Raw genomic sequence first — 23,346 nt, 5'->3', positions numbered from 1 at the left:
GTTTTTTTAATCAATTTTAAATCATGCTTTTTATTGTTTTTGTTTTTTAATGTCTCTATAAAGCACTTTGAATCACCTTGTTGTTGAATTGTGCTATATAAATAAACTTGCCTTGCCAGTGTGCGATGGCCGAACCTGTTTCTTTTCGTGGAGATAATTTCTCCTGCCTTAAAGAAAATCTCCTTACATGGAATAGAAGAGGCTGGAGTCCACAGAGGTGTAGAGAAGCAGGTATACGGTCTTCCTGGGTTCCACAAACTGTCAGCTAAAGAGAATAAATAAATTAAATTGCTGCACATTTTGCAGAATAACATTGTTACGTGTCTGCAGCCTGTATGTTTTCTTTCTCTCTCCTTTTGTTTTCCATTCCCTTAGGTACACAGACTGCAGGCTGGTGTCAATTTGGGGATCTCCAGCTAATTAGAGGAAGGAGGCTTTGATTGGACAAACCAGGAGTGCACACCTTGATAACGAGACTCACGTGTGACTCTCTTCCTTCCATGCTTTGAATTGTTTGGCACATGTGTAAAGCTGTTCTGGTGTATTTCCTTTGTTTCATGGTTGTGGTGGGAGTAAAGTGGACTAGGTAAGTTTGGGGACCGCATACACTTATTCACGTAGAGTCCTCTTTTGTTAAAAACACTAGGTAAGTAGGTTGGTGCCACCTGTGTAATTTTGAGCTTGTTTTGAGTTGAGGATTAGGGTCTTTTCCCCCTGTTTTTGTTTTTCTAGGATAATAGCTCAGTTAAGTTTTGGTTTTGTCTTTTTGGTGGGTTTTTTTGGCACAACATAACTGTCCCTTTCTCCCCCACATTTGTTGTTTGAATTTGGGTTATTTGTTTTGTGAGAACGCTGCCATTAAACTTTCTGTTTAGAACACCTGTACCGAGTTCCCAGAGTAGTGTTATCCCCTCCTGCCCTCGAGGAGATGTAAAAACATTTTAAGATTATTTTAAAAATAAAATATTTTTGTATAATATCAAATGTAAAGACTCAAATGGAAGTTATTTAATGATATTTATATTATGAAATGCAGGTTTTTGACATTTTAAGATTTTTACATTTTCAGATAAAATAAACACGCACAAAACAAAAGCAAACAACAAGAGCACAAAGCTCGAAAACTCACCCGACTGACCAAAATCGACTCAAAATAAAATACTCCCACGTAACAGAACCTCCTCTCTTCCTCGCTGGCTCCATATCTGTAGGTAGAAAAATCAGTGGTTTGCTATCTGTCACCATCAAAACACTCCACAAATCCCACGAATGTTTCACTTACTTATAAACCAATGAATCAGGTACCGAAGCAGTTAGGTTCTAAATGAAGCTTCAGACGTCACTGATCACGTGACTCTGACCAAACGAATCAAGTTTCGACACAATGCTTCTGAAACAGTGTGGTGATTTTTTTTTATTTATTTTTTTATTTTTTTTTTATTTTTTTTTTTTATTTTGGACACACTCCCCAGAGCGTCAGCTTTAAGTGGGCCGTCACTACTTCGAAGCTTCGACACACAGGACATATCACTACTCACAGGTGAATTGCAGTATCCGTGACTATTTGCGGTGCCTTTCATTGGATTGCACTTTTGAATTGGTGGGTCTCAAATTACAGCTAGGGTTTTAGTTGAACATGTACTCAAAAGGATCAGGGCCACTGGGGCAAAAAATGTGTATCGGAATTAATGGGTAAAAAAGTAAGGTAAAAGTGAAAAAGGTATTAATCTTTTTCTTCTTTTTTTTTCCGGAATAGCAAAATGACTTGGCAACCAAATTTGTCCGTCTAGTTCACATAGTCTGCTGTCGAACCTCCTATTTTCATTTTTGTATTGTTTCCGTAATCTGCAGTTCAGCGGTTTCATCTGCTAGTTCGTAACTCCCACAGTATGTGATGATGAGTCGGAAACGCGCGGATTTTGAAGCCCCGCCTCATGCTTCGCCGCTTTTTCAGAGAAAACGAGAAGTGTTCTTCGCGTGGATTTCATCCAAATGGCAGAGAAGTGGCAGCCGCAGTGTGGCGTCGAGTTGGAGCCGAATCAGTTTTACTGCTCGGTATGTCTGGACCTGCTCAAAGATCCCGTCACCATCCAGTGTGGACACACTTACTGCAGAAGCTGTATCGAGGGGTGCTGGGACCAGGAAAAGGAGAAGGGAACGTACAGCTGTCCTCAGTGTAGGGAGGCCTTCAGCCCAAGGCCTGTCCTCGGGAGGAACAACATGCTGGCTGAGGTGATGCACCGAGGTGATGCATCCACGGTGCCGTTTTTGAAAATAAATAAATAAAATTACCATTTATTTGGGGTAGCTAGTTAACTAAAGTTAAAATATTCAGAGCTCAGAGAAATACTTAATGAGAAATATTTTTCTTTTTCTAAATTATTCTTTCTGATATTATCGTTATCCAATTTCTAGTTTGTTTTCATTTACAACATTTATAAACAGATTTTCATTAATGGTGTGGTGGTTTGCTTGGTTTGATTCTAGTCTGAGACACATCCCTTTGGGTTGAGTCAGGAAGGGCAGCTGGTATAAGTATAAGTGAGTACAGTGAACTCATTGTTATGTTTAAGAAACCAGTTTGAGATGATTTGAGCTTTGAGATGGTGTGTTAGCCTGCTGGAAGTAGCCATCAGTAGATGACATGCTGCGGTCATAAAAGGATGGACATGGTAGGCAACAATACTTTGGTAGACTGTGGTGTTTGGACTGGGGGAGGCAAAGTGTGCTAGAGGATATCGCCTCTACAGCATTCTAACACAAACCGGAACTGATGCAAAGCAGGATGGATCCATGCTCTTATATTGTTCATGCCAAAGTTGCAGGAGAAATGTGTTCTTCAGAACCAGCGACAATCTTCTTCAGTAGTCTAATTTTAGTGAGCGTGTGTGAATTCTGGCCTGAGTTGTGTGTTCTTTGCTGTGGAAGTGGCTGTTGCAGATCATCTGCTCAGTTTGAAGTTCAGCAGGTGATCTTGACCATGTAGACATGCCTAAACGCAGCGAGTTGCTGCCATGTGTTTAGTTAATTAGATATTTGTGTTGAAACGAGCAGATGAACAGATGCACCTCATAAAGTGTCCAGTAATCATAATTTTATATTTTCTTTGGCATGTCATTAGATTTTCTTGTGGGTGTTTGCATTGTCTGCTCTTGTTACCCCTAAAATACTTAAATGAATTATATTATCATCATAGCACATGCTTTCTAAATGATAGTGCTGTCTTAAAATAAATAACAGATTTTTTTATAGTTTTAATTTGTATAGTTATAAAGGCTAATGGAAGGTATATTTGCTATTTGTGGACTTAATTGGGATGCTTTTGCTGACTTCATCCTCTTTCCGTTCTAGTTTGATTCTGTTTGTTGTGCAAAACCTTTGACCGCTTTTATTTGATCACTGTAGGTTGTAGAGAAGCTGAAGAGGACAGTAACCCAACAGGCCCGTCCAGCTTCTTCTCTTGCTCCTGCAGGACCAACAGACATTGCCTGTGATTTCTGTTGTGGGACCAAAAGAAACAAAGCCAGCATGTCTTGCCTGACCTGCTTGGCATCGTACTGTCCTGCTCATCTTGAGCCTCACCACAGTTTTCCTGTGCTGAAGCTTCACCAGCTGGTGTCTGCTACAGTGCCACTTAAGGAAAAAATATGTGCGAAGCACAACAAGCTGATGGAGGTTTACTGTAAGACTGATCGAAGGTGTATCTGCTATTTGTGCACCTTGGACGATCACAGGCGCCACTCAACAGTGTCAGCTGCAGCAGAAAGAGCTGATAAACAGGTAGAGACAAAAAGCCAATGTAAATCTGGAGAGTGGTTGAATTTGACTCCTGTGACTGAAATATTCACAATGACACATTGGTGGTTGCTTCTTACAGGTAAAACTTGGTGAGATCCAGAGTGCAGTCAAGCGGAGATTCCAGGAAAGACAAGAGGAGCTGAATGAGCTGGTCCAAGCTGTGAAGGACTTCGAGGTGTGGAAATAAGACTAGAAAACATGTTTCTGCTCTGACCACAGCAGTGTCTTTTGTACAGGTTCTGACATCTGGCAGTGAGAGCTGATAAGCATGACTGTCTGTAATTGCAACACGTATTCCTGCATTTTGGTGTATTTAATACACTGGTTACGTTTGTTTGAATTTATTTTTTATTCATGTTTATTTGCCAGGAGCAAAGTGAATTCAGAAAACTTTCTGATATGTTATGTTATGTTTTTAAACTGAACCTTCTTTATACATTATATATAAACAGATTTGGTGTCAGACTGCTGTGAAGTCCAATGACGAGCTCTTTGACGAGCTGATCTCCTCCATCCAAAACAAACGTGCTTTAATAAAGGAGTTGATTGAAACTCGGCAGAAAACTGCAATAGCTGAGGCAGAAGATCTGCAGATGCAGCTGAAGGAGGAGATAGCCAAGCTGAGGAGAAGAGATGATGACCTGGAGCAGCTTTCTCACACAGTTGACCATATTCATTTCATTCAGGTAAAAAGTTGTGTGTTCTCAACCTACCCATCTTTCTTTTTATAATTGTCACCTAACACACTGTAGCTGTGTCCAAAAATGTCGGCTGCATCCTTCGGAGGACCCGGCCTTCGCGGTCTACGTGGGCCGGGTCCTTCAAAGGCCGGAAGTGCGAGGCTGTGAAATGGGCCGGTCTAGCCTTCTGATTAGCGTCACCGCTGTCTCGGTGGAGTTTAATAAACTTGGCCGTCTGCTCCTTGCTATCTAAAATATAACAGGACACTGGCGTAAATTGTCGACCGTCTCACGCTTCTGTTTAATCAGTTTTCTTTTCAACGTTTATTCAGCTGTGTGAGGAACCCACCCGATGGATTAATAAAGTTTTATTTAATCTAATAACTTTGATCTCAGCCAAACCGATTTACTCCGGAACAAATAAAACACAGATAAAAGGCAAACAATTACATTTTTAAGTTATCCAAGTGACTTGTATCATGTTTAACCTGAGTAGCAAAAGAGCGGGGGTCTGAAAACGATGAAGCTGGGAGTCCATTGCTCTCGCCTGCTGGAGTGACCATTGAACCCCACGGCTTGCTATCGAACTGGTGGGTAACAGACGTCTCCGAAAACGTCGGCACGCTTTTGCAAATATGGGATGGCTTGATAAACCAAGCAGATATTTGAAGTTTACACAGCTACTTTCTCGCCTGAAAATATGTTATTTTCAGGCGAGAAAGCATACCTGTGTGGATCAGCGCGCTTGTATTCAAATGGTTTCCACATGTAATGGTCTGCAAGAGGATGTAGAGAGCCATAGCCCCGTCCCCCAGGGCATGAAGCAGGCATGGAGGAGATCCAGGCCCCAGACATCCAGAGGCCCCAGAGTGCGAGAGCCCAAGGAGGACCACCGGAGGGGCATCCGTGCCACCCTCATGGGAAGGACTGAGGATCCCCAGACGAGGCGTCATCCAGTAGCCACCGAGCAGAAGCTAGAGGGGGCTGCACCGGCATGCCCGCCGGCTCTGCCGGCAGCCAGCTGTGCCAGAGTGAACCGAACCGCAGGCCCGAGGGCCCCCCGCACCCCGGAGGAGGCCTGACTGAACAACAGGCTCCGGGCCCCGCCAGGTAGCCACCGGGAGTGAGCTGGTACATACCTGAGCGCCCAGCCCCGGACACCAAGAACCACCTATTCACCGACCCCTGAGGGCATCAGTCACCGCAGGGAGTGTGGTGAGGGGAGATAGGCCTTGGAGGGCCTGGGAGTTCCCAGAGAGGTGGAGTCTAAGACCCGACCTGACATTTAGACACAGACAAACAGGCACACACAGACACAAACATGCATTCCCACCCTCATGCACACATATACAAACACTCAGTACTCACCCAACATAAGGATTGACATAAATGGACATGTACACACAATCACACTCCCCAAACATACTCTATACCCCGGGTCCAGGTACCCTCGCCCCCAGAGGGGGAAACAGAACCCAGACCCAAGAGATGTTACCTTTCCCCCCCGGGGTGGAGGCAAGCAGACCGTCCCAGGCTCCGCAGCAGCAGGGAGGCCAATCGGACAGCCAACATCTCCTCCCAGCCCCCCCCCCGCCCCGATGGCTAGCAGAGAACGGGGGTGTGTGAAGACCCCATACCTCCCTCCTCCCGCTCATGTGTAGTGTTGCTGCGTGTTGTTCTAAAGTGCATTTAAAACAAGGGAGAGCATGGTGCTGCTGCCAGAGAGCAGCAGGTGTTAGCACGGCCCCTCCCGAGAACCCTCAATGTCTACATGGATTTAAAATTGAGAGGTGGGCACCAGCGCCAGAGGTAGGTTTGAGTACACAGACCGTCCACTGGACGCCGTTAACGTGCCCACCCTCAAGGCCCTATATATGTGTGTGTGTGTGTGTGTGTGTGTGTGTGTGTTATGAGAGTGTAAGTAATGTGGATGTCTAAGTTGTGAGATAAAATTGAGGCACAGGTGGCCAGAATGGGACAGAGGGGGGGGGAATGTCTCCCCTGCACCCTTGTGACACACCCGCACCCCAAGGCCCTACCTGTGTGGGTGAGTGTGGTGGAGTGGGAAGAGGGAAGTAGCTGGGGATGGGGAGGAAAAGGAGGGAGGGGAGGATGCCCTTTTGTCATGCGCATTTGTCAGCCGCATTTGAAGGAGTCAACGAATTGGGACAGCCTTCGTCGCCTGGCTGTGACGTAATCGGCCTTCAAATGCGGCCTCCAGAGGATGCAGCCAACGTTTTGGGACACAGCTTCCATTATTTCATTTCAGTATGACACAATCATCATCTATAGCTGCAAGACACAAGTATTAGAAAAGTCTTCTAGGGAACATTACAGCCAAGCTTTAATTTTTGTGAAAGCCACTGCCTGATTTGCACTACTTTGGAATGTTGTGTGCCTCGTATATGGAAAGATATAAACATAATGAATTGAGACAGAATGTTCCATGTAACATGCAGTTAATATGCTTTTTCTGTTCTGACTTGTCATTTTTCCTCTAGATCTTCCAGTCTCTCTCAATCTCATGTGAATCGCCAGACCTGCCAACAGGCGCTGTTGTTCGTCCTAAACATTCGATGGAAGCGGTGACTGACTATGTGTCTGACCTGACATATGACATGAAAAACCTTCTGGAGACCAAATGGCCTGAGATCTCTGCCACAGGTGGCTGAAGGAAATATTAAATAAGCTGAGTACCAGTTCCTCTGTTGTCTGTTACATTTTATATATAAATATATTTTTCCCCTGTTAGTGTCTGTTACAGATGTTGTGCTGCCACCTGTGCCAAAGACCAGGGGAGAGTTATTGCGCTGTAAGTAAAACTGTTAAGGCAGATCATTATATAAATGAAGTAATCACTTAATAAATACTAGAAGGCTGATGATATTCCTGGTTTGCTTGTCTTTCAGATCACTGTCCTCTAACACTGGATCCCAACTCGGTCAACAACTGCTTTGTCATTTCACAAGAATCTAAACGAGTGACGAGTGACTCCAAAGAGAAATATTATTTATCTCACTTGGACAGGTTTGGAGGTGTGAAGCAGGTGCTGTGCAGAGAGGGTTTAACAGGGCGGTGCTATTGGGAGGTCAGTTGGAGTGGTGGCGCCTGGTCATTGGCAGCGTCTTACAAAAACATCAGCCGGAAATTATCTGAGTCAGAATTTGGGAAGAATGACAAGTCCTGGTGTTTGGAGTGCTCTGCAGATGGTTATACTTTCAGACATGACTCAGTAGCCAAGGCGGTGTCAGGTCCTCGTACCTCTCAGATTGGCGTGTACCTGGATTACAGGTCAGGTACTCTGTCGTTTTACAGCATCTCTGACACCATGACTCTGCTTCACAAAGTGCGCACAGTATTCACTCAGCCTCTCTATCCTGGCCTTGGGCTGAAGGAAGGAAGCTCTGGCTGTTATGCAGAAGTGAAGAAGTTGTGATGCCAACTTTTTCACCTCTACCATGTTGACTAATGTCTTTCAAGACCTAAAATAAGCAGTGAAGAAACCTGTGAGCTCATCAAACTTGTTTGACACTTATTTGCTAAATACTGAATGACTCGCACTGTTTGGATGTTGAAAGAAATACCAGGTGCTCCACTGTGACAAAGGACATTGGAAGATTTTGTTGCTCTAATTAATCTATGCTTAACAGTTGTTTGTTTTGTTTGCTTGTTAGTGTTATTGAGTTTAAATTGACTTTTTCACTTGCATGTACTTCATTGTTTTCTTTCCATTTTACTTCTTTAATTTCTGGGGGGGGGGGATAAAGTTGACAACATACTGCGCATAGGGCTTATTGTACTAATGATGAATGGGTTCAGATGAAGTCAGCTTTGCAGTCAGCTATACCTACATAGATGCTGTATTGAACTATGACCAAAGTCTAGAAGATGGGAAAGCAGGATAAAGGTTAGTGTGGCTTTTGTGACACTTTTCCAAAGGTACTGCACTCATTTCTCAAAGGTTTGTCAAATTAATGGTTCTGTATTTTTAATTTAACTGTTTTTAGACTGCTTTCATAGGATTCCTTTCCTGTTTATCTGAGGTTGTGCTAAAAATAAATCAATAAATAAAAATGATTGCCAATATTTAAACTGTTGTGAATGACTTGTTTGTCCATGATCTGTGTTACATCTTGTGATGCTGTGGGAGTGTGTGGGGTGTTTGCCCACTCTCTCCGGCTGTATCCCAATTAAGGGACCGCACGCTTGGGAGTACGCGCAGTACGGGTACTACAGACGGTGCGTACTATAAGTACGGGAAGTGCAGAAGTGAGAGGCTTGTGAACGGTCTAGCCTTCGTCGTGCTGCTCAGGATGCCAAGCAACCATGATACTAACCATGAGAAACGTTTCATACAGCACTGTGTGACAGAAATGAAGGAGAAAAAATGTTGGGTTTTTTTGTTTTGTTTTTTTGGTCATTCATTTTTTTTTCATGACATCACTTTGATTAGTTGAGTATCTGAGGCTGAGACCACGGGACTGTAAAACATGATTGTTGGGCTTCATTTCTGTGCTGAACAGTCATTTAAGACTAGTTAGTAAATAACAACTAGTTAATGTTGTTCATGAGACTAAAGTCATCTCACTGTGGTAATGTAAATATAATATGGCCAATATTATAGTTATTGTTAGATTATGATATATCTATAGATATATCTATGTTTATAAGTTACACTTGTGTTTGAATCCTGCAGCTTATCACACATTTGAGATATAGATATATCTCTATATAGATATATCGATATATAGATATCTATATATATATATATATATCTATCTAGAGAGATATTTCCTTCTTTCATTTCTTTCAAATCACAGTCACAGTATCATCTATTAAAAGACGCAGACACCACCCCCTTAATCCTTTCTTCTATCCCAAACCTGTGTGCCCATTATGTAAACACAACCACATTCAGCATGTCAGCACATAAGCCACGGACAAATAGACAAGTCTTTGACAAAGTAAGTCAGATAAATCAAGTCAAGTCACTTTTATTTAAATAGTAAATATAGTTCTGGGAGGAGTTGTTTTAACAATGTAACCATGTCACTTAATCTTCTCTTTTTTTTTCTGAGTACAAGTAGATACACGCACCAGAAATAAGCAGGGTGTGTGGGCTTTGTCTCTGAAATATGGTGAGAAGCAGAGATGTTATTTCTCCATGCTGAAAATAAAACAGTTAACGTGGTGCAAGCATCTAAGAAGGAGACACCCGCTAGGTGGGTTGTTTCGTCCTGGACCCACAGCATACTGATCAGAATATATCTTTCAGCTGGCTCTGTTTCATGGAAGAGCTAGAGGAGGTGGCTGGGGAGAAGCTTGGACTGCTGCCCCCACCACCCAAACCTAGATAAGATGCAGAGTATGTATGTATGGACAGACTGACTGTTTATATTTATACTACAGGGGCAGATCTTGTGTCTAAGTCAGTGACCTCTGTTCCTTATGTGTACTACATAAGTCCACTCCTATGCTGTACTATTTCACTATCATCTCTCTATCACACAAATAACTAATACATACAGCCTGAAATTTCAATTCAACAATATCAGAGAATTATAGATTCTTTTGTTTTTCAAAGTATCTATCATATCTACCAGATATGGTGTCCAACATTAGAGGTATATCGTTCCTTTGGCCTCTGTATGATCCTGTTACACAAGATGTCATTTGTAATAGATCCAACGTGATATCGTAGTTTACTTAAGTAGATAAGAGACCAGGCCCCACCTCACATTGACCTTTGTCATATTATCATCACATTTCACTTTTGGCTTATGTGTCCAACGTTCATAAAATCTTAAAGGAATAAAATAATTTTACATTGAAGACTATACATACTCATGATTGTCATACTGTGATCAGACATAGCCTTCTTCTTCAACCCCAATGATTGGGAAAATCATGTAGGAATAAAAAGAAATGTCAGTGTAAATCATGATATGGTCCAGAGTGTCGATTCTGACACACAGAGGCCTACTAGTGGGTCCAAGGACAATTGTAGTACTCTGTCATTACCTTTCCACATGAGCCTCGTGCATCAGGAGTAGTCTTTCAGCCTCTGTTTGCAATGTTGTTTTACCTTATCTGTTCTGTACTCCAGAACTTTATTGTTAGAACAACCAACAATGTCCACACATCTCATTATTACAGTTTTTCTTTCTGTGTAAAGGGCTGTAAGACAAACCTTTAGTTTTATTTTCAGTCTTAGTCAGGCATGCTGTGTAATTAAAGATATGGATTACGGGAATTATTTTAATCAGTGTATCTTTATTATCATAGTTTATGGGTTTGAATGCTCTGATGTACTTTAGAGGTATGAGTTGGGCACGTAACTTTGATCTCTAAATATGATAAAAGTTGCACCTATAGGGTAGTTTCTGGGCATTTCACTTCTGCTTCACAGAGAATTTGTCTTTTCTGAACCAAATAGTTGCTCATCACCACTTAACTGGCCACGAGTGTGTTTGCAAGTGTACTAGTATCTGTGTTGTATGCTGTCGCCAGGTTGCAGTGAAACAAGATATATAATATAGAATACAAACTTAATAATGGCATTACCAACACCAGGAGATCCTGATGGTGCAGTATAAGAAGATGCAACTAATAAGTTAAAGGTGAAATTAATCTAAATAGATATATACACTACCAGCCAAAGGTTGGACACACCTTCTCATTTAATGGGTTTTTTTCCGCTCCACTTTTTAACCGCACCTCCGAGTAGAGCCCATATTAATGCCACACAGAATTCCAGTACCAGACACATCTCTACATGAACTGTTCTGGGGAGACAGCGCAAATCAGGCCTTTATGGTCAAATAGCAGCTAAGAAACCACAACTAAAGAAAAGTAGCAAGCAGAAGAGATTTGTTTGGGCTAAGAAACACAAGGAATGGACATTAGACCAGTGGAAATCTGTAATCAAAGTAATCAAAGCAGTGGGTGGCTATTCTGAGGAATCTAAAATATAAAACATCTTTTGAGTTTTTGTTTGTTGACACTTTTTTGTTTACTACATAATTACATATTTCATTCATACTTTAGATGCGTTCAGTGAGATCACAATATAAATAATCATGAAAATAAAGAAAAAAACATTAAATGAGAAGGTGTGTCTAAACTGACTGATAGTGTAAATATCCAGTAGCCATTGGAGCCGGATAGCAGTGGCTGGGATGTGCCAGGTATTTCAGTGAAACTGAGTTTCAATAGTGGGACCATAAGATATCTGTAGGCTAATCTGATTAAACTTTGTCTCTCGTCTCACATTCACAGGTTAATGCAGTTCAGCATCTGTCAGCCAATAAGGAAGTCAATCAGTATAAGTTTGTAAGTAAAGGTAGAGGCAACCAAATGCAAGCACAGATAAGTGAGGGGCATCAAACACTTAGACTTGAGGATCTATCCGCCTGTTGCACTTCTCTTTCTTGCCAACATGAATGGTAAGTTAAGTTTGTTTCTATTATCATCCATGTACATTTGCAGCTACTTTATTCATCACACAATATCTTTTTTCCAGATACTGCAATACAAATTTTATTTGCATCGTTGTGACTAAAGTTGTGTTAATAATTCAAGAAAATAAAAGCAATTCTATCAACTGTGCTAATTTATTCTATGTTAACGATGTATTCTTTTTTTGTTGCTTCAGTTGGCTCACATTATGCAACATTATGCTGTGTCCTAGTCTCAGGTTATTTAATAAATATCCATAATGATGATTCACTCTGGATGGTAAAGTGCAGTATAAGGAAAGCTGGAACTATATTATGCATTGTGAAGAGGCTGTGGCAATGTAATCCCAAGATATTATATGTAGGTAATGTGTAAGACATAATGTCCTACATTTCTAGTTCTAATTTCTATGAACTTTAAATTTTCTCTATAAACTTGACAGAGACATAGATAATATACTCTTACAGCAAGTGAGCAGAGTGTAATATGATTACTGACTGAGACTGTCATGCTTGCATGAAGCATTTTTGTCTCTGAGGAATAGAGTTGAAAAATAACTTGCTGATAACAGTTGCAACATTAGAAATGATGCAATAAACAAAATGGTAAAAACTAAAAAAATACTCTGAAACTTTTTTTTTTTTTTTTGTAGTGCCACCAACACGGAGGATTGTCCTCCTCGGGAAAACGGGAGCTGGAAAAAGCAGTGTTGCAAACACTTTATTTGGAGAATCCACGTTCAAAATGGGCCATTCCCCTGACTCAGAGACGAGCTTTTGCATTTCCAAGTCCAAACTCATTAACGGAAGATCCATAACTTTGGTTGACACACCCGGCTTCTTTGACACAAGCAGATCAGAAGAGGACATGAAGCCCAACATACTGCAATGTATTGTTGAGTGCGCTCCTGGGCCTCATGCCTTTATCGTTGTTCTTAAAGTGGAGAAATTCACAGATCATGAAAAGTCTGTCATCGAAAACATGTTCCAGCATTTCTCTGAGGAGGTTTTACGATATGCTGTAATTCTTTTCACTCACGGTGACCAACTGCTGGAGGAAATGAAAATTGAAGAGTTCGTCAGTCAGAGCAAATGCCTGGCTGATCTCGTTCAGAAGTGTGGACGCCGATGCCACGTTATAGATAATAAATACTGGAATAATGAGGCAAAGAATGAATACAGGAGCAACAAGTTCCAAGTGGAACAGCTTCTCAAAACCATTGATGATATAGTGATGGAAAACAAAGGTGGATATTATACTAATGACCTACTACAAGCAGTAGAGACAGAAATACAGAAAGAGGCAGAGCGTATTAAACAAACATCACAGACTATGTCTTCAGAAGAAGCCAGGGAAAGAGCTAAAAGTGGAGTCTATAAACAGCACGTGGCTAAATTTGCACGCATCGCAGGTAAAGGTCTGCTAATTGCAGCTTTGCTTGGTGGATTGGAGTTTGCTCCACTTGTACCTCTAGCTATAAAAGGAGTCAGTACAATCAAACAAGCAGCAAGGAAGAAGAGAATAGAAACAGTGTCAAAGGAAGAAACAAGTACAGGAGTAACTGCGGTAAAGGCAGGAGGAAAAGCACAAACACAGTCAGTATCTACACCGAATAAAGGAACTCCAACAAAAGAAACAGCAGTGGAAAGGAGCGTCGCTGGAGCAAAAACGGGAGCTGATATTCTCTCAAAACTACTTAAAATTTTTAGGAAGACAAATGAAGAGGAAGTGAGCGCATCAATAACAGACGAAGCAGCGACACTGGAAGAAGAAGCCGAAGATGCAGAAGCAGAAGATGGAACAGAGGAACTAGTCGAAGAAGAAACTGGGACTGCAGAAGTTTTACCAACTATAGAAACAGATGTGCCAGTAGAAGAAGAAGAAACTGATGAAGGAAAAGTAGAAATGACACAAGAGATGACAACATCAATGACAGGAGAAACACCAGAAGTGGCAGCAGTACTGGCAGAAGGAGAAGGAGCAGCTGCGTTGACAACAGCAGTCGAAGAAGAAACAGTTGGGGCGGTGCTGTCAGCAGCAGAGGAGGCGGCTGAGGAGGTAGCGTTGTCTGCAGTGGGGGAAGCTCTTTCAGTAACAGTAGAGGGCATGGCTGAAGCATCAATTGAAGGAGTGGAAATGGAAGTAGTAGAAGGAGCTGCTGGAGTAGTTGCGGAGGCAATAGATGGAGTAGTACAAGTGATGGATGTAGCTGTTAAGGTAGCTGAAAGCTGTTGCGTACAGTGAATCAACCTGTACCAACAGAATTTCTGCTTTCAGTGATTCAACTCGACTATTTCTATTGAAATTATTGTAACACTGGCAACAATGGTGTAATCACTTACATCCCTGTAATGGGTGGTATGAGTTATAATATAGATCTAGTTGAGGCTGGCTCTTAATAAAAAAAAAAAGCAGTTAAGACATTGTTGCTAACATTTTTGGCTTTACTTTTGTGTTTTTAAAATGGATAGTGTTTCAAATACAGAGATTTAATTTCTTCTTTTTTTGTTAAATATAAAACTATTGATTGTATTAATTCTATCTATTAAGAAAACATGATCTGGTTAGGCTGGGAAACATTATAGCAGAGTTTTCCTTTAAACCATCTCAAGGATTTTATCTAGTAATGACAGAAATAATTATATTCTTAAAATGAAATTTTAAGATTACATTTTTGATGAAAAAATATAGTTAAAACAAGCAAACGGTTATAAAAGATCTGACTTGAGGGCGGATCAACCCTGGAGTCTTTTCTTGTCTGGGCAACTAATATCACAGGTGCATTAAACTGTGTCTGTCCTGTTTCTCCACACTTTTACCTTCAGTTTTCATCTCCTACAATTTGTCAGATTACAGCTGAATAATTAGATTTAAAAACTTCAAAAATGCATTTAAGCTGGGTAAATGATGACCACAAAAAGTATAAAAATAAATGATATATTTTGAACTTCTATTTCATTAATAATGATGATATAGTTTGTCATTTTTTTTATTTCTTTCCTTCCTGTTTTTTTTTAGGTAAACGTGTTGGTTGGCACTGACGCATGTTCATTTTCTTCGCTTAGGTGGATTAAAATTAAAACTCTGTTCTTTATTTCCATGTTGCCATAGTGAATCATGGTTTATTATTGATTTTATTTAGAGGTCAGACATTTGTAGGTCTGTTGATGTAACAAAGATTACTCAGAGAAGGGAAGTTATTAACAAGAAAAGAAGCACAAATAGAGGGGGAAGCTCAAGCAATATAAAGTTGAACCTGGGAGGACTCATTAACTACAAGTTGTAAAAAGATGACTTGGCAACTACAACTACAACTACAACTACAACTAATTTGTGCCTTCTTGTCTCCTCGTCCTGCTGCCTATGAGGGAAAATTTATCTTCAGCGTGTCTTGCTATAGTTTATCACAAGTTGTGAAACTGATATGGAGGACAGAGGATGCATGCTAGAGGAGCTATAGTTGTGTATGCACAGGTGTGTGTTTTATTGAAGTGTTTTGTTTTTTACTTCAGCATATAACAGAGCTGTGGCACAAAGCTGGAATGTACCAGTCATGGTGGGAGGACTCAGCAGCCAGACCTTTTTACCTAGAAGTCATTTCATTATTTAAGATCAAACTTTGTACCCTTCACTGTTCCTATAAAACTTTCTTGTCTCTTTGTGCTTTGTTGTGAATTTAACTGAAAATTAAGCTAAATAGTTGTTTAAAAATACATATATTTTAAATGTTGATCAACAACCTGTCATTTCTTATCTAGTGAATTTTTATTTTTATTCATCGCCTTTTGAGAGAAATTATTAGAAGCATCCTGTTTTACTTTAACTTTAGCGTGTGGGCTAAAAGTAATCGGTATGTTACTGCTGCTTAGAGGCTGCAGAACAGATAACCTGTAACTCTGATAAAGGAGCTGTTCTGATAAAGTGACCCAATTAGGGAATATTTTTAAAGTCTCCTATTCCACATCCTCCAACGAAACTCATCACTTTAAGTAACTGAAAATGTTCTCTGATGTGAAGCTCACAGTGAGGCATTTAATGTTGCAGTGTCATTTCCAATAAAACAAGCCCAAAAAAGGAGTGTCTGGTGAATGTTCTGATATCCAAAAAGAAAAATCTTCCACTTGAATGAAAATTTGTTGATGTTTTCAGGCATGGCCCTCAACTTACTAAACCACCCCCCTGCAACTGTGTCTCTGTTCTTAAAGTGGTAAGCACCTATTTTATCTCCTAATCACAAACAGTGCAATATGATTGTCTTGGCCCTGAGTAAACATAACTGAAATGTGCATATTATTACTCCTGAAATGATCAACAACAAATCTCTATGAAATATTAATTAAACATGAGCTAAATATTAAACTCAAAATATACAGTAGGGATTTTGCGCCTACAGCAGCTGGTGACGTGTAGGCGCAAAATCGTGTTGCTCAAACAAGAGTCCCGCTAAGATCCATAGAGACGCAAAAGGAGTCTCAATGATTAGAGTCGTAATTACAGTGAGTCACCACTAGATGTCAGCAGATCGCAGGATTTCTTTTCCCCAGACATAATTCTGTTAAACTTTCTGTGCCATGATGACATCCAGTTCAGCAAAAAAGTAACTTTTATACTATTAAAGTTATTTTTCATCTCTTTTATTAAGGCTTTTCTATTCTAAAGTTTATATTAAAACTAGCAGTAGCACTCACTGGCCTATTTATTAGGGACACTGTGACATAGAGATCAAAAAAACTTTAGACATCAAAAATTCAGACGGTTTGATTAAATTACATCTCTGCCTTGTATTACTTGAAGTGCCAGGTAGCTTTGTGGTCACTTTAAAAATCATTCTATCTCTTAAAGTCTGGCCATTAGTGAAAGGCTACTGTGCAAATATTTACACTCATTTTACCTCAATGCCAGTCACATTGTGTCTTTTCTTCATACTGTAGGTATGTGTAGCAGGTGTAGGTATGAGTCTGAAGGTGCAACCACAAATAAAAATTCCTTTGATTTTGATCAATTAATTCTAGGTTTATGCGAACACATCAGTTTGCTGGAAGATGTAAATTACATACTAATCAATGTATATTCATAATTAAAATACTGTACTTAAAAAAACTACTGACATCTATCTTTTATCTTTAAATACTAAAAGAATGATGTATTTATTTCTTTATGTGTACATTTATGTATATTCAAATGTACAAGATAAAATCATTTTGGCCAGAGGCTATTAGGTCTTTTTCTTAGGTAGCCACACCCATGTGTGCACACATATCAAAGGTCATAACTTACAGCACTAGAAAACAATCATCATTTGCTTCATGTAATGCTAATGTCTGCAGTATATTGCCTCACTGGGAAATGAGGAAATAACACAAGAATCATATCAGCAATCATATCTGTCCCGCATTTAGCAGGTTAAACTAAAATAAACAATAAAAGACGAATCAAATAGACCAATACGGCAAGGCTGGGTTGGTCGATTTGGTAAAGTAAATCCGTTGGGCATCTTTCTTTGCCTTTAGATAGTAATTCTGATGGCAAAAGAGCCAAACGGGACAGGCAAAAAAAAAACAAAAAACGATCATACCAACAAGAGAAGAAACACCTTAATTACCAGCTTCTCAGCTGTCCCCATCCTGTTCCCATGCATTCGTGTATGTTTTTTTTTTTAACATTTACATTAACTTTGTAACTTTTTTAAGTTTGATTATGGTTTAAAAAATTAATAAAAAAAATTAATAAATAAAATACATAACATTTGCAGGGAACAGTGGTTATTGTTTGCTTTTTATTTTTATATTTGTCATTATTTTAATGTATTAATTTTTTTTAAGTGGCGTTAGCAAGCTTTTATAACAAAACTGTCACATACTAATTGGTTTAAGACTTGCAGAAGTTGAAGCCCCACCCCACATTTCCTTGCGTTTCCCTTCAATTAGTTAAAAACTCCGCTGTGCACCTGTGGATTTCATCCAAATGGCAGAGAAATGGCCGCAGCAGTGTGCCGTCGAGTTGGACCTGTATCAGCTTTACTGCTCGGTATGTATGGACCTACTCAAAGATCCCGTCACCATCCAGTGTGGACACACTTACTGCAGAATCTGCATCGAGGGGTTCTGGGAGCAGGAAAAGGAGAAGGGAACGTACAGCTGTCCTCAGTGTAGGGAGACCTTCAGTCCAAGGCCTGTCCTCGGGAGGAACACCATGCTGGCTGAGGTGATGCATCCACCGTGCTGCTTGGAAAAAAATAATAAAAAAAAAAAAAATCCGAGTTAATTAATGTACCTTTTTTTTTTTTTTTTTTTGCTTGTTTTGTTAATTAAATACACATTTACGCCTACCGGTCACGTGGTTAGTGCCGTGTTTGACCCACTCCTTTCTTCAGACCTGCTTTAATTCTTCGTGGCACAGACTCAGCAAGGTGCTGGAAACATTCCTCGGTGTTTTTTGGTTCAACATTTCGTGACAGTATCACACAGTTGCTGCAGATTTGTCGTTTATGTCAGGTTTCAGCTTTGTGCCATGATCTGCAGCTATCTCTCAGATAAGCTCATCTCTTACTAAAGGACACGTGGTGTGTCAAGAAAATATCCCCAACACCATTAAATTATTAATTATTAACAGCAGTCTGTATCACTATCCAACTTGGTTTTAAGTTGGATAGTGATTTTTAAATTGGACAACCAAATCAGAGCAGTGGGGAAGTGCAGTTTTTATCATTTAAGGCGACTGGCAAGAGTAAAATCTTTTCTTTCGAGGCAGCACCTTGAAACCGTGATCCATGCTTTTATTTCTTCCCGCCTGGACTACTGTAACACACTTTATGTGGGGGTCAGTCAGTCATTGCTCTCACGTCTGCAGCTGGTTCAAAATGCTGCTGCACGACTCCTAACAGGAACTTGTAAAAGAGAGCATATAACCCCTGTCCTAGCCTCACTGCACTGGCTGCCTGTGTCTAATTTTAAAATTCTGTTTGTTTTTAAATGCCTTCACAATCTTGCCCTGCCTTACTTCTCTGAGCTTTATCTCCACACACCATGTCGGTCTCTCAGGTCACCTGACCAGCTGTTCCTGTAGGTACCGAGATCCAGGAGGAAGCTCAGAGGGGACAGGGCCTTTTCTATCGTGGGTCCAAAATTATGGAGTACTTTGCCCTGGCACGTTAGAGTATCCTTCACTATCCACTTTTAAATCGCGTCTTAAAACCCACTTTTAATCTTTGGCTTTTAACCTCAGTGAGACTTAGTTTTCCATGGAAATTAAATTAGTTATTTAATTCATTTTTTTTCTTTCTTTTATTTGGCTTTTATTTATATCTTATGTATTTTTATTTTTTGGTTCCTGTGTGTGTCAGTCCCAGAAGATTAGCAATTTCTGAAAGACTGACACCAGCATGTCTGCCACATTGAAATTAGTCTTTTTTTCCATTCTGGTTCTGTCTAATAATGTCCCAGGAGTATAATTTCTTATTTATTTTGGCATGGCATTAGATTTTTTGTAGGTGATTACCACACCCACTGTTGTTACTCCTAAAATATTTTAATACACATTATTTTCATAACCAGCTATTCTGTACACAACAACATATTATGTTTTTTTATTATTGCATTTTCTACAGTTTTAAAGAAAATACACAATTGGGATGCTTTTGCTGACTTCATCCTCTTTCAGTTCTATTTTGATTCTGTTTGTCGTGCAAAACCTTTGACCGCTTTTATTTGATCACTGTAGGTTGTAGAGAAGCTGAAGAGGACAGTAACCCAACAGGCCCGTCCAGCTTCTCCTCTTGCTCCTGCAGGACCAACAGACATTGCCTGTGATTTCTGTTGTGGGACCAAAAGAAACAAAGCCAGCATGTCTTGCCTGACCTGCTTGGCATCGTACTGTCCTGCTCATCTTGAGCCTCACCACAGTTTTCCTGTGCTGAAGCTTCACCAGCTGGTGTCTGCTACAGTGCCACTTAAGGATAAAATGTGCACAAAGCACAACAAGCTGATGGAGGTTTACTGTAAGACTGATCAAAGATGTATCTGCTATTTGTGCACCATGGACGATCACTGGCGCCACTCAACAGTGTCAGCTGCAGCAGAAAGAGCTGCTGAGCAGGTAAAGATCAATAAAAAAAAAAACAAAATGAATCTGGAGTGTTTTAATTTTTCTCTGATCCTGCGGTTTCTTCTTGCAGGGACGGCTTTTTCTGAGTCACTGTGCAGTTAAGCGGAAATCCCAGGAGAGACAAAAAGAGCTGAATGAGCTGGTCCAAGCTGTGAAGGACTTCAAGGTGTGGAAATAAGACTAGAAACCAAATATCTCTACTGACCACAGTGCTGTCTAGTACATGTGCTTTGTGGTAGTGTAAACTCATAAATTACTTGGTTAAATTCCAACTACTGCGTTCAGATTAATACAGCTTTCATAAGAATAACTGCCTCCTTAATGTGCTTTATACCGTAAGGTGAAGACCCTACAATCATACAGAGATGATACATATGAGTTATACAGTTTTTTTTTTTTCTATTAAGAGCATTAACAGGCTTTAATCCTGTATTTTCAATGTACCTAATACAAGAGATTCAGTCAGCAAATGGAATTGGCTGACTGTGGCCCATTTCATCTGTGTGCAACAGGCACATAGTTGCATGTACACTTTGAGATATTGTTTACATGGAAACTTTTCACAGTGAGTCAAGATGCAAAGTAAACTGCAGATGAACCACGACAAACACATTTTTAACAACAAACCTAATTGGTCACTTAAAGGAGCTAATGAGGACAACATAAGTAAAAATAAAGCTCTCCAGAAAATACTTGGAGTAAAAATCAGAAATTAAAATCCATCAATGAGACACTAACTATTACATATTTACTAAATGCAGTGGCTACATTTTATTTTCTTTATATTGGTTTATGAATTTTGCCGCAGTTTTCTAAATTCGCCTCCAAAAAGTATTTTTTTCCTAATCTAAACCTTCCTTGTATAAAACAGATTTATTTTCAGACTGCAATGAAGTCCAAAGACAAGGTCTTTGATGAGCTGATCTCCTCCATACAAAAGCAACGTACTTTAATAAAGCAGCTGATTGAGACTCAAGAGAAACTAGCAGTTGTTCGGGCAGAAGCTCTGCAGCTGCAGCTGGAGGAAGAAATCGCCAGGCTGAAGAAAAGAGACGCTGACCTGGAACAGCTTTCTCATACAGAAGATCACATTCATTTCATTCAGGTAGGAAATGTGTCTTTTGTGTTGTAGGCCAACTCATGTTTCTTTCTAAAATTCTGTCACCATTTAGACTCTATATTTAATTCAGTGTTTTATAACCAAAAGGTCACATCTGGAGCTGTAAAAGCTCAAATGGTTGTGGAGGAAAACCTGTTTAAACATTACCTCATGAAGACATAAACACTGCACTATCACTATTTTGTTAATTGCTATGTTTTGTAGCGCTCATTTCATGTAAGGCCATCAAAGCTTCCCACCCGAGCAAAGAAAAATCCAGGTGAAAGAAACCTAATGTGAAACATGCAGTTTGAGCACACATTGTAACTTCTTGCTGGGGAGTTTATGAGGATGCATAAATTTGATTTAAAATGTGTTGCTGTGCAGCAAATGTTCATCAATGAATATGAGCATTTACATTGAAAAAATGAGAGGGAGGATATACATTTTGTATATGGTGCACCATCTCTCGCTCTCTGTATGTATGTATATATAAAAACACTGCAGAGAGTAAAATTACTGACAGTCCACCATTGTACAAATGTAGAAATTAATTTCACTGAAACAATAATGTGGTGCCAAGCATAGAAAAATCTGCACTTTGAAAAATACCCGTGTACATGTGGACGTAGCCTGAGAGCCGATACTGATGGAGCCATATTAGAACAAGTCTTGAAAAACTAGATCTATTGCAGAAATACTTTTTTGAGAAAAGCAGGGAGCTGAAACTTTGCACACATCCTATTGGGATTTTTTTCTTCTTTTTCCTTTATAGTTACACATAAAATGTTTTTATTTAAATATGTTATATGTTCAAAAATTAAATTTCAACATCTTTTTTTTTTTTTTTTTTTTTTTTCTTTTTTTTCCCAGCTCTTCCAGTCTCTCTCCATCTCATGTGAATCTCCAGACTTGCCAACAGGCGCTGTTGTTCGTCCTAAACATTCAGTGGAAACCGTGACCGAATGTCTGACTCAGCTGAGAGATGACATGAAGAAGCTTCTGGAGACCACATGGCCCAAGATCTCTGCAACAGGTACCTGAGAGAAATATCCATCCACTTGATTCCACTTAATCCAGTATTATTCATTTATTTTGTTCCTATCAGTTTTTGGTATAAAAGTTGTGCTGCCACCTGTGCCAAAGACCAGAGAAGAGTTTTTGTGCTGTAAGTATATCAGTATATCAAAGCAGTAATCACTTACTAAATACTTGAAGGCTGATGATATTCCTGGTTTGCTTGTCCATCAGATCACTGTCCTCTAATAGTGGATCCCAACTCGGTCAACAAATACTTGGACCTTTCACAAGATTCTCAACGAGTGACGAGTGGCTACTATGAGCATTTTCATTTATCTCACTCGGACAGGTTTGGAGGTGTGAAGCAGGTGCTGTGCAAAGAGGGTTTAACAGGGCGGTGCTATTGGGAGGTCAGTTGGAGTGGTGGCGCCTGGTCAGTGGCAGCGTCTTACAAAAACATCAGCCGGACATCATTCGACTCGGAATTTGGGAAGAATGACAAGTCCTGGTGTTTGGAGTGCTCTGCAAAAGGATATACTTTCAGACATAATTTAGTAGCAAAGGCGGTGTCAGGTCCTCGTACCTCTCAGATTGGCGTGTACCTGGATTACAGGTCAGGTACTCTGTCGTTTTACAGCATCTCTGACACCATGACTCTGCTTCACAAAGTGTGCACAGTATTCACTCAGCCTCTCTATCCTGGCCTTGGGCTGAAGGAAGGAAGCTCTGGCTGTTATGCAGAAGTGAAGAAGTTGTGATGCCAACTTTTTCACCTCTACCATGTTGATTAATGTCTTTCAAGACCTAAAATAAGCAGTGAAGAAACCTGTGAGTGACTCGAATGACTCACACTGTTTGGATGTTGAAAGGTGTGACTCTAGGTGCTCTATCCTCACCAGGCAGGTGTAGAGTTGTGGTTCTAGATTAGAACATTGGAGAAATAAAATCACTGCTAAGTAAATGTAAGAGTTTGTTGCTTTAAGTAATATCATTACCCCGGGTTTGTTTTTGTTTTGCTTTTTTTTTTTTTTTTTTTTTTTTGTTTTTTTAAAAAGTGACTTTGAACGGTCACTTTATAAGCTACATGCACCCAATTGTCTTTGTTCTGTTTTGTCTTTAATGCCTCGGGGAAAAAGAAGTGTTACATTTGTGTTGGTGTATGGTATAAAATATAACTGCTAAAGAAAA

General features: G+C 40.0%; 3 protein-coding genes across 4 annotated transcripts; all 3 read left to right on the top strand.

Annotated features, from left to right (window-relative positions):
* Positions 1-460: 460 nt before the first annotated feature.
* LOC147335329 (E3 ubiquitin/ISG15 ligase TRIM25-like) lies at positions 461-8,570 on the top strand. Of its 2 annotated transcripts, XM_086278187.1 has the most exons (9): positions 498-586; positions 1,473-1,540; positions 1,955-2,232; positions 3,406-3,780; positions 3,878-3,973; positions 4,251-4,484; positions 6,980-7,142; positions 7,231-7,290; positions 7,388-8,570. In XM_086278187.1, exons 1-9 carry the CDS (start codon positions 522-524, stop codon positions 7,912-7,914), a joined length of 1,866 nt encoding a protein of 621 aa, XP_086134313.1. In that variant the 5' UTR covers positions 498-521; the 3' UTR covers positions 7,915-8,570. The 2 variants fall into 2 exon arrangements, with proteins under 2 accessions (XP_086134323.1, XP_086134313.1); XM_086278197.1 differs by lacking the exon at positions 1,473-1,540 and having other exon boundaries at positions 461-586.
* Positions 8,571-11,722: 3,152 nt separating this feature from the next.
* Positions 11,723-16,013, top strand: LOC147335328 (uncharacterized). Its single transcript, XM_086287482.1, has 2 exons — positions 11,723-11,923; positions 12,589-16,013. The coding sequence occupies exons 1-2, from the start codon at positions 11,917-11,919 to the stop codon at positions 14,178-14,180; spliced, it is 1,599 nt and encodes a 532-aa protein (XP_086143608.1). The 5' UTR covers positions 11,723-11,916; the 3' UTR covers positions 14,181-16,013.
* A 1,811-nt stretch (positions 16,014-17,824) lies between these two features.
* Positions 17,825-23,346, top strand: LOC147335327 (tripartite motif-containing protein 16-like). Its single transcript, XM_086278170.1, has 7 exons — positions 17,825-18,140; positions 19,656-20,030; positions 20,110-20,205; positions 20,911-21,144; positions 22,012-22,174; positions 22,247-22,306; positions 22,390-23,346. Exons 1-7 carry the CDS (start codon positions 17,901-17,903, stop codon positions 22,914-22,916), a joined length of 1,695 nt encoding a protein of 564 aa, XP_086134296.1. The 5' UTR covers positions 17,825-17,900; the 3' UTR covers positions 22,917-23,346.

Source organism: Aulonocara sp. 'chitande type north' Nkhata Bay, linkage group LG3 (assembly GCF_057382095.1).
Source record: "Aulonocara sp. 'chitande type north' Nkhata Bay isolate Kocher_YH1m ecotype deep benthic linkage group LG3, A_spYH_male_GT1.1, whole genome shotgun sequence".
Classification (NCBI taxonomy): domain Eukaryota; kingdom Metazoa; phylum Chordata; class Actinopteri; order Cichliformes; family Cichlidae; genus Aulonocara; species Aulonocara sp. 'chitande type north' Nkhata Bay.
The sequence above is the reverse complement of the archived record's forward strand: the minus strand, read 5'-3'. Positions and strand labels throughout refer to the sequence as shown.